General features: G+C 41.2%; 1 protein-coding gene across 1 annotated transcript; it reads right to left on the bottom strand.

Moving 5' to 3' along the window:
- Nucleotides 1-1,370: 1,370 nt before the first annotated feature.
- Nucleotides 1,371-10,697, bottom strand: LOC109898602 (uncharacterized). Its single transcript, XM_031833163.1, has 4 exons — nucleotides 9,903-10,697; nucleotides 9,552-9,604; nucleotides 9,329-9,417; nucleotides 1,371-6,922 (listed from the first exon to the last, which is right to left on the bottom strand). Exons 1-4 carry the CDS (start codon nucleotides 10,688-10,690, stop codon nucleotides 4,043-4,045), a joined length of 3,810 nt encoding a protein of 1,269 aa, XP_031689023.1. The 5' UTR covers nucleotides 10,691-10,697; the 3' UTR covers nucleotides 1,371-4,042.
- Nucleotides 10,698-11,968: the final 1,271 nt, after the last annotated feature.

An 11,968-nucleotide genomic window follows, 5' to 3' on the forward strand; every position in this document is an offset into this window, starting at 1 on the left:
GATAGTGGAATAGTGGAATAAGCTTTGCTTGAATTCTGTGGTCTGGTTCCCTTTTTAAGGGCAATGTGAACACAAAGCTTCCCAGGTTCACTTGTTATTTTCCCCTCACCACACACTAGACTACTGCAATCCTGTTTCACCTGCCCTAAATCCCCTTCACATTGGAGAGAAGATGATGATGTGCAGGTTTGCAGAAAAAACCTTGCTATTTTTGGATATTGATTAGCGATTGTCAGAATGTACAGGCATTCCAAAATATGTGTAGAGTTTTATACTGACTCAATGTTCATATTATTCGTTTGCAATATGTAAAACTATATGCTGAGAGCATCAAACGGTTTATTCGATTGTGTGGGTGAATAGTGTGAGAAGACAACATATTTGATGAAAATCACAGCATAGGGTACAAAATCCATTCTAGCTCTTAAAGGGGCAGTAGCCTAGATTGGGTGAACATTTTCAATTGGCCTACAGCATTATTTATCCTGCATTTATTCTACTGGTATTTAATCGGTTACCAATAATATTTACATGTTAATATTATCTTCTGATTACAATTATTATGTCTAATCTTTTACCTAAATGCAATCTATTCGCTTCCAAAATGTACATGGATATATCTAACTTTCCGATTAACACATTCTGATGGAAGGGCTTGTCCTGTACTTTTACCCAGAGTGCATTGAGTGAATGTTAGAACAATTCTTGGTTCCTTTATAAACATAGCAATGTGAATGCAAAGAGGTCTCAGATTTAAAAAAAGGTGAAGTGAACTGCCAAAAGAGTTGAGTCCTCATTCCAAGGCAAGGTTATTGTGAATACAAAGACAACCGAGTTCTTTAGCTTTATTTTTACCCCAGAGTTCACTTTAAAGAGGACTGAGATTGATTATTTCAAAGAGGACTATATGTGAAAACACAACTGTGGGGGTGTTAAGTTGGCCTGATGTCCTTTGGGTAGTGGACCATTCTTGATAAACAATGGAAACGGTTTAGAGTGGGGAAACCCAGCAGCGTTGCAGTTCTTGACACACTCAAACCGATGTGCCTAGCACCTACTACCATACCCCGTTCAAAGGCACTTAAATCTTTTGTCTTGCCCATTCACCCTCTGAATGGCACACAAGCCATGTCTCAAGGCTTAAACACTATTCTTTAACCTGTCTACTCCTCTTCATCTACACTGATTGAAGTGGATTTAACAAGTGAAATCAATAAGGGATCATAGCTTTCACCTGGATTCATCTGGTCAGTCTGTCATGGAAAGAGCATGTTTTGTACAGTCAGTGTATGTTACTGTTAGTTCAGTGACAAAATATTGATTATGTGAATGCAATCAGAAACCAAAGGGGTGAACAGTGTGAAAGAAGATGTTTTTTTGCTGTCAATTTATTCATATTGTTAAAGGGAAGGACAAACATTTCAACAGATAAGAACCAGGCTCCTGAGTCTATATCTTATCCGACCACAGCCAAGACAGACATTGACACACCAGAAAAACAAATATGCACAGTTTGTATCTCAAGACAATGCTGTCTAAAGCTGACGGGAGTAAGGAGTGGACTATGGTTTTAAGACGTTCTGTTTTCCCTATCAACCGTTCATTAACATTGACACATGATTGCGTTGTAGTCTTACTGTGAGGTATGCACCCCTTTCATAACTTCTCAAATGTTTAACCATACCAATCTGTATATTTACCAAGAGTAAACCTCACACAGGGGAGTTGGGGGCCTCTACAGGTCAAAGGTCAAATAAGGGTGCTTATATTTGTCATTTTTCACACACGTACAAGTCTGTAACCTGTACAAGTGTGTGGTGTGAAATGAAAATGTGTTCTAAATGTGTCTCAAGTGTACTGTACGTATGCATGGTGTACTGTACGTATGCATGGTGTACTGTACGTATGCATGGTGTACTGTACGTATGCATGGTGTACTGTACGTATGCATGGTGTACTGTACGTATGCATGGTGTACTGTACGTATGCATGGTGTACTGTACGTATGCATGGTGTACTGTACGTATGCATGGTGTACTGTACGTATGCATGGTGTACTGTACGTATGCATGGTGTACTGTACGTATGCATGGTGTACTGTACGTATGCATGGTGTACTGTACGTATGCATGGTGTACTGTACGTATGCATGGTGTACTGTACGTATGCATGGTGTACTGTACGTATGCATGGTGGTCAATTATAGTATGTTAGCTTTTATTTTTGCTTTATTTGTTGAAAGATTGTAGGAAATGACCGTTTGACTGTTGTATATTATCAGAAAGAGAGATTCATAGACAATTTTTGTTAACCATATTTAACATACTGTACATGGCTATTATGAATCTGGAGGCATTGGTACAAAATAAATCTAAAATCAGCTTAATTTACACCAAATAAAATAATGCAATAAAAGTTAACAGTAACCGCACCAAGCAATGGTCCACAGCCTTGTAACTGGGTATTCTGTATTTTATAAGGATCCCCATTACTCTTCCTGGGGTCCACATAAAACATGAAACATGACATAATACAGAACATTAATAGACAAGAACAGTTATTTGAACACAGGGCTTTGAACTAATTTGTGCTCAAACAAACAGCGTACTGTACAAGATGCAACCGTAGTGTGGCCAATATGTAGAAAAGTCACAAAACATTATTTTGGATAAATAATATTGTGTGCTCTATTGAAGGGTCTGCCTTAAACTAACTGACCCTCATAAGTTAATTATAAAACACACTCACCTGTTAATATAATTTTAATAAGAATGTTAAAAAATATATACATTTATTTTGATCAAATCTGGATAGAACGAGGAATATACTGAATTCAAAGTCTTTATTTGGTGTCAACATTTATATTCTACTTTTTACCCACATCATTTTACCAAAAATGGTTACCTTTTGTCATTTGTGTCATCTACATGTAGTCTCAGATGAGGCATAATGAAACTTAATTGTGGAGCACTTCAGACACTGAAATATAATTTCACATGGAACGTAATTGTTAAATTAGATCTGTAAATGTACAAACCCTATGTTACGACAATGAATTCTATCAATTCTTACATTACGTCTCCCTTTACCCGGTTACAGATATTTTTTATGTATACAAACCTTTGTCAGGAATGTGGCATCTGCAAAGGACATGAACCGAACCGAACGTAGCTAGTCGAAGTTAACTAGTCAATCAAGCAACTCTAGCCCAGACGTTTGAAATGCTTTGCAGCTTCCGGTTTCATTTCCAAAATAAATGTCTAGAGCTTGTTTTAGAACGCAATTCGATAATGACGTTATATCAGTAGATGGCATACTATAGGCTTGGGCTTCAGAAAATGACTTGTTTGACAATGATACTATGGAAGACACAGAAGAGCCTTGTCTAGAAAAACCACCTGTACTGCAAAATAGAAAGTAAACATGATTTAGGCTTATTCCACTATCTGAATATGCCATACTGTTGTGTGTTATTTAATGGCCATATTATTGCATAATACATTTGTATAGCCGCGTGGGGCTACTGTAGTGATCATGTAAACTAATGAATCACACTTTTTCCTGTATTTGGGAGCACAGACTGTAGGCCTTATATTAGGCATTTTGACTGTTGTATTAATGAATTCCACTCTGTAAGAAAGCTTGTTAAAACCATTTACGTTGCACAATCCCATCACGCAGAGGCTATATCCATATCAATAAATAAGACAAAACAAAATATTGATTAAGTCTTGGCTATAACCTGTCCTGAGTGAAATTGCCAACGGGTCCCAAATGGTCAAGACTATCTACAGCCTATTCTTATTGCCAGATCTGTTTTCTCTATCGGCCACTGCACATGCTGCTTAAATTATATTGTTTAACATCTATTTAGAGGCTATATTTAGAGATGAGGCATAATGACAAATAATGAAACTTAATTGTCGTGCCCTTTATAGACACTGAAATATATTTTCACAGGTCTCAACCTATTGTATTATTTATTATCATTGGCTGTTTCTCCCCCTGACAAACCAGCCTGTCTAAAACAGACCAGAAAGTCCTAATGGTATGCAGCAAAAAATAACACTACAAACAGGATGGTGTATAACAGTGTTTTTGAGGGATTATGCCAAGAAAATGATTCTCTCCACCACATTATATTGCTCCTGGTGCTATCCTGCCCTCCTTCCTGGTTGCTCGGGTGCTCCTCATCCACAGACTCACTGATGGACGTCATGGACGGTTTGCTGCCTCTTCTGCTTATGGAGGGCCGTTTCCCAAGACTCAAGGCTAAGTCCTTGTTTCGTAGCTTCTGCACTGCCCTTAGACTGCGCATGTACAGCTCTATCTCATCCTCTGACAGAGACTCTGTGGAAGCATGGTCCTCCTCGCCCTCCCCTTCACCCTCTTTCCCACTGACAGATTTATTCGATTGAATGCAGGTCTCCCCTTCTCCATTGATAGATTCCATTTCTTCATCTCGAGGATGCTTGGTGTCCAGCCTTACGTCATTGATAGTTTCTTTGTGGCAAGGATTTGACACTTCATTTGTCATTAATGTATTATCTACTGGGCTAGATTTTTCTGTGACCTTTACATTTGTGCTCTTACCACCCTCACCCTCATTCATATTGTTCATGTTCATGCTAAACTCGTCTACCAACTCATTTTGATCATCTACTACGATTTCCTTTACTTCTACATCTGCAGTTTCTTCCTCTACAATCTCTTCCTCCTCCTTCTCTTCCTCTACAATCTCCTCTTCCTCCCACTCTATCCACTTAACATCCTCCTCCTCTAAATCCTCCATCTCTTCAACTACCACCTTCTCCATTTCTTTCTCCATTTCCCCCTCTCCCTTCACCACCTTCGCTCCTTCCTTTACCATTTCTTCTATCTTTTCCCGTATCATAATTTCTTCTTTCTCCTTTTCCACTTCCTCCTCTGTTTCCTCCACCTCCCCTGTCTCCTCCAACTCCTTTGTCCCAACCACCATCTCCTCTTCCACAACTATCTCATCTTCTTCTATTTCCCATTTGTCCCCCTCCACAAATTCCCCCATCGTGTCTTCCTCTTCCACAGTCCCCTCCCAGTCTTTTACTATTCGATCTTTCTTTAGAAATGGTTGTCCATTACTTGTGTCTATCTCCTTCTTTGTAGGAATTAAATACTTCTTACTGTTCACCATTACCAGTTCAACTTCCTTATGAATATCTTCTTCTTTGAACTTTGAGCCCTTGTCAGTGTCTTTATCATAATCATACCTTACATAGTTTGACATCTCTCCATCTACATCATCTACATCGTTGTCAATAGAATGCCGGTTTTCTTCATTGCATAAAATGTTTGACACTTCAAATGATAGTTCATCCTTCACTTGATCTGTTTGTTTTCTCATCATTAATTTCTCCAATGATGTCCATTCCTTAATGAAAATGGAATCATCTTTCAATGCTGTCCCACTGGTTTCTTCCTCCAGTGTGTCCGTATGGGGCACAGCAAAGTTTTGGTGCTCAGTGGTGATCTTTTCCTCGGTCTCTGAAGTGTGAACTTTCAGGTCAGCATCTACAGGCTCTAGCATGGCTATAGGTGTGTCTACTATTTCTGTGAATGGGCTTGTTGACCATTCATCTGTGAGAGGGTTCTCCATTTCATCTGACTCATCAGGTCTCTCATATCCACAACTGGCCCCCTGCAGAGTCATCTCAGCAGAGACATGCTTTGACCCCATTTCAGTTTGTGACTGTAGGAAACTGCCTTGTGTCGCGTCACTCAGAGTTTGTGTTTGTGAAAGTGCTGTGTCTACTGGAGTTTGTGAAGGTGTTGTGTTTGGTAATGAGGTTTGTGTTTGTGAAAGTGCTGTGTCTACTGGAGTTTGTGAAGGTGTTGTGTTTGGTAATGGGGTTTGTGTTTGTGAAAGCTTACTGTCCTGGTGCATTTGGGTCTGAGGAGGCAGAATGTTCTCCTCAGACCCCTGGAGGCCTGAGTTAACATTGAGGATTTGTGCCCTGAGAGCAGCAGCAGTGTTCAGGGCAGTGTGAGTCCTGAGAAGACCTCCTGCCTCTTCTGACAGAAGTTTAGGTTCAGACTCTCTTTCTGTACTTAATCCAGAGCTGAAGTGTTCTGGGTTTGATTTAAGAGACCCCTGTTGATCTACAGGCTTGTCTTCAGGTGTTCCACGAGTATCAGCTGAAACACAGGAGTGAGTTTCTACTTCCTCTGTGGATGGGTAACTCTGGGCTGTGTAGGCTGTTGAATCCCATTCATGCAATTGACCACTTGTTCGATTCCCTCTATGGGTGAAGCTCGGACTCCCACTCTCCACTCTACCAAACCCCTGACAGTATGGTGGGGCCACAACATTACCAAACATAAAGCTATTGGTCTGGCTGCCTGGGACTGGGCCTGCTGTGCTGTTCTCCAACCTGACAATGTTATCTGAATGTGTTATGTCTGTGCTGATGGCAGATCCACCCTTTTCCGTTTCCATCTGCATCAGAGCACTTCCCTCCACACTGAAAACAGACGTATCACCATTTTGGCTCACAGCAGCAGGTTGATCAGTTGAATCTGACTTGCTGCTGGGGATCAGTGAGGCCTGTTTCCCTCTCAGCTCTGATGGGGCTGATCGGAACGTTGGGTCTATTTTCTCAGGTTTCACTGACTCCTGCCAAGACGTGCTGTCTGGGACACCAGGAGACAGTTTGTACGTAGACAGAGAATCTGTTGCCTGCAGCCCAAACCCTTTCCTGCCCTGTGGTGGCAGTGGTCGTACCTCAGGCCTATTCGAAAGCTTTTCCTGTGGGATCTGTGATGGTTCCACTGCTCCCTTCTCTTTCTCTTGGGTCTCATCCTCTCTCTGGGTGAAGTAGTCCTGCACCTTCGCCAATCGTGCTGCCTTTCGTCGGTTTCTTCTGCTGGAGTTCCGGCTGCTCTCAACCTGTCAAACAAGAAGAAGGATAGAGTCAGCTAATCTTTCCCACACAATGCCTCCTCAATGGTTAGGCTTGTTTGGTGAGGATGATATCTAGAGAGGCACGTTCAGATTAAATATTGCTCATGATTAAGCCAAAACATATTTATATACATTTAATCTTGGCCCTGAACAAAATCTCACATGAGCACTGTCCTCTGGCCAGTAACATTATAATGTGTTTGTTTGTCTCGACTCACGAGAGACTAATATACATTTAAAAGAGAGCATGCTACCAATGCAATGTATAGCTCAGTCACACATGTGACCATGTAAGACCCCTCTTAGCTCCTGTAAAGCAACATTTATAAATACTTGGCATTTAACTCTTACAGGGGGACACAACCTGTATGTCCTCAAGTGTCAAATATGCAACTAGGACAGAATGTTAAAGTAATGACCCTAAGTGCTCAGACAGCAGTGATCACATGACATATTGAGAAAGTGTGAACCCTGTTGCTCTATCTTGTTTCAGAGGTCACCCCAAAATGTTTAAGCCTAACCATAGCTTTTGACCATGCTATGTATATTTCAAAAGTAACTAAATTAAACCCTATTTAAACCCTTAATTAAACTAAATTAAACCTTCCTTGAAGGCCAGAATAACAAAAAAATCACTATTCTTTAAAAAAAAATGTATCCATACAGTACTAGTCAAAAGTTTGGACACACTTACTCATTCAAGGGTTTTTCTTTATTTGTACTATTTTCTACATTGTATAATAATAGTGAAGATATCAAAACTATGAAATAACACACATGGAATCATGTAGTAACCAAAGAAAGTGTTAAACAAATCAAAATAGATTTAAAATGTGAGATTCTTCAAAGTTGCCACCCTTTGCCTTGATGACAGCTTTGCACACTCTTGGCATTCTCTCAACCAGCTTCACGAGGTGGTCACCTGAAATTAATTTCAATTAACAGGTGTGCCTTGTTAAAAGTTCATTTGTGGAATTTCCACCCTTTACCTTAATGACAACGTTGCACACTCTTGGCATTCTCTCAACTAGCTTCACCTGGAATGCTTTTCCAACAGCCTTGACGGGGTTCCCACATATGCTGTGCACTTGTTGGCTGCTTTTCCTTCACTCCGTGGTCCAACTCATCCCAAACCATCTCAATTGGGTTGAGGTTGGGTGATTGTGGAGACCGGGTCATCTGATGCAGCACTCCATCACTCTCCTTCTTGTTTAAATAGCCCTTACACAGCCTGTCAGTGTGTTGGGTCATTGTCCTGTTGAAAACAAATGATAGTCCCGCTAAGCGCAAACCAGATTGGATGGCATATCACTGCAGAATGCTGTAGTAGTCATGCTAGTTAAGTGTGCCTTGAATTCTAAATAAATGACCAACATTGTCACCAGCAAGGCACCCCCACACCACCTCCATTTTTCACGGTGGGAAATACACATGCAGAGATCATCCGTTCACCTACTCTGCGTCTCACAAAGACACAGCATTTGGAACCAAAAATCTCAAATTTTGACTCATCAGACCAAAGGACAGATTTCCACCGGTCTATGATCCATTGCTCGTGTTTCTTGGCCCAAGCAAGTCTCTTCTTCTTATTGGTGTCCTTTAGTAGTGGTTTCTTTGCAGCAGTACGACCATGAAGGCCTGATTCACGCAGTCTCCTCTGAACAGTTGATGTTGAGACGTCTGTTACTTGAAATTTGTGAAGCATTTATTTGGGCTGCGATGTCTGAGGCTGGTAACTCTAATAAACTTATCCTCTGCAGCAGACCTCTGCAGAAGTCCTCTGTGTCTTCCTTTCCTGTGGCGGCCCTCATGAGAGACAGTTTGATCATAGCGCTTGATGGTTTTTGTGACTGCACTTGAATAAACTTTCAAAGTTTGTGAAATTTTCCGGATTGACTGACCTTCATGTCTTAAAGTAATGGACTGTCGTTTCTATCTGCTTATTTGAGCTGTTTTGCCATAATATGGACTTAGCCCTATTTGGTAAAATACCATCTTCTGTATACCACCCATACCTTGTCACAACACAACTGATTGGCTACATGATTACTACATGATTCCATATATGTTATTTCATAGTATTGATGTCTTCACTATTATTCTATTATGTAGAAAATAGTACAAATAAAGAAAACATCTTGAATGAGTAGGTGTCCAAATGTTTGACTGGTACTGTGTGTAAATCTATATATTTGTTTTAATCAGACCTTTATTTTAATAAGGAGTCTCATCGAGACCCAGTGTCCTTTACAAGCCCTGCAAAGGCCCATTTGAAAAAGTTTCGTAAAAGTTATGTAAATCTATGTATCACAAGGCTTATGTTGTAAGAAAACACTAGATAAATGACATCATTAGATGTTCTGAAATCCAAATTCCACAGGTATTACTCACCATTAGTTTCTGAGGATCATCTTGGAGTGCTCCTGACTGAGACTCAGAAGTGTTCACACTAGCCAGCTTCCCTCCACGGTTGTGTACGTCTAGAGAGGAATAATTGACATTAGTTCAGGATTTATTGTAATTGGTTTTAGTTAATGACTTCATCTAATTGATTTTATCCGCTGTACATCTGAGTCATTTGACTTTTGAATGTTTTAGTACAATGAACGATTACCTGAAGATTCAGCATTGGTTGACGACCAGTTTTCATCACAGGGAAAGTCATGACTGTAAATAAATGAAATGAAAGCTCGGGCAAAAAGACCCCAACAACAATTGTCCAACATTTACTGTAATATCATAATTTTATAATAAACTGTCAGTTTATTTATCTTTAGGAAGTAAAAATGGTGTATGTTAAGGTGAGGCAATATCGATATAAAAGCATTGTGCAGCTGTCACTTTACTGGACCACTAGACTGGACCACATAACCCCTCTATTAGTTTGATAAAAAAGTACTAGCATTCAATCATTCCATCAATCGGCACTCAAAACAAACCTGTTGATTAATCTGACCATCCTCACCTGATGGCTTTCAGGATGCTTTTCCTGCGCCCGCTTTTGTCTTTTTCTGGTTTCTCTTTCGACTCCTTGATTTTCTGGTGACAAAATATCACATAGTTCTGGTCACTATTGTTGGCCCAGAAAGTCCCAACTGGGGTCTCGTACCGGAGACAGAAGTCCACTCTGGCCCCCTTTTCCCCAAAGGGGGGCACCAGGGTGAGCTTGAATGAGAAGCAGTCAGTGTCTCCATCGCTGGACCCTGGTATGTACTCTGCCAGCAGGTCAAAGTGCGTGGCCCAGGCATCCAGCGAGGTGCGGATGTACACCATCTTATCAAAGGAGACATTGAGAACGCGGACCACCCCCCTTAGTATTGTAGTCTGGTAGAGTAACTCAATGCTCTCCAGCTCTAGCTTCTGCTCCTGAACTCTCAGGACCATGGCTTCTTGGGATGGTGAAGGAGTGTATAATGAGGACAAGTAGTATTCCTCTACCTCTGTCTCTCCCTCCATGGCATTGAAGTTCAGCGGGACTGTTATGTCCCACGAGTCAAACTCTTTCACTTTCACCAGGTTTAGGCCGAGGGCGTCCGCAAAGGACACTCTCCGAGAGCTGGATGGGGTGAGCTCGAGCTCACAGTCCTTTAAATCACTGGCGCTCCTTCTCCGTGGGAGAGGAGAGGACTTGGGCCTGATGCCACCGATCACCTCCGCGTCGTTCGCCTCATCCCCATCCCAGGTGATAAGCCCTGGGACACCCAGGAGGCTGCTGCCCGCGGTGGGTATTGGTTCGACTGCAGAAGGCTCCATTGGGCTGTCTAGTGACAGAGTGAAGGGGAATCGCAGAGCCGAGTTCTCTGCTTTTCTCTGGCAACTGACATTCAACATGCTGTGACTAAACAGATGGATTCGAGTTACAGATGACATTGTAGCAAGGGCCAGCACTATAAATAGGTCAGAAGGGACTTCAACTATGCAGTGTGGGCTCAGGAGAATACTGAGAACACCTCATCTCAATGCCTCTTCTTTGAGACACTACTTTGCAACAATGATATACATAGTAATACATTGGAATTATAGGCTGATTTCAACTAACTTCCCTATTTGATTCCAACTAATCTCGAGTCCGAGAACCAGATCTCATGTGTGCGCTGTCACAATAGACTATATTCGAACCAAAACAACGTTTTCTATGATAGGAGACAACAAACTATGTGGAAAGTAATATTCTTCAACTTCTCCTAATAAGGGTTGAAGGGTTAATCGTGTAATAAATACTGGATAAAACATGTTGGATTTGAAGATGATACTGCCAGCACGCCCCAAAATGTTTCAAATATTTAAAGCCTTTTTTTTCTATCATACTGTCCAAAACTCTGCACTCTGCAGAACATAACATACTTTGCCTTATCAGAAATAACATTATTTAAGGGTTAACCCCATTGTGCAACTCAAAATGGCAAACAATGACCACCTAGCATCTTATCAGAATTCACTATGTACAGTTTCCTTTTTGATGATGAATGTTTCATCAGAGTACCTTTTATCCGTGAGAATGTGGCATGCCCAACCCAAATCATGCAGGGACTGAATGTGGTTAAGAAGAAAGTAGCTATAAAAGACTCAAACCGATCAAACCATCACAAGAAACACAGGTAGCCAAAAGCAGAAATGCCTTTCTACTAATACCAGACAGCATGTAGGAATACTCTCTAAAGACACTCTTGTACTGCAAAGCTGACAACTGAAATTCACGACAAACAAACAGATATGGACACAGAGAAAGAGATGTTAGAATTACAGCCAGTAGAAGGGTTGTTCAGAGAGGTTAAGGTAGGTGGAGTAATTTCCAAGGAGACAGAGATGGAAGAGCTGTGGTCAGGGTCAGTCAGAGACCTTGACACTGTTCCAGTAAAGAATGAGGTCCTCAAGACAGACCTCAGCACTGTTTGTGAGGACATCCCCACAGAAACAGCCAGTCTGCCGGGTGACATTCAGTCCGAGCCCTCAGACAGAAACAAAACTCGTGAGGGAGAGGACACAATACATGGAGATCCAGATCCCTCTACAAAGCCCTCACTCTCCTAT

Source organism: Oncorhynchus kisutch, linkage group LG10 (genome assembly GCF_002021735.2).
Source record: "Oncorhynchus kisutch isolate 150728-3 linkage group LG10, Okis_V2, whole genome shotgun sequence".
In the NCBI taxonomy this organism is placed as follows: Eukaryota; Metazoa; Chordata; class Actinopteri; order Salmoniformes; family Salmonidae; genus Oncorhynchus; species Oncorhynchus kisutch.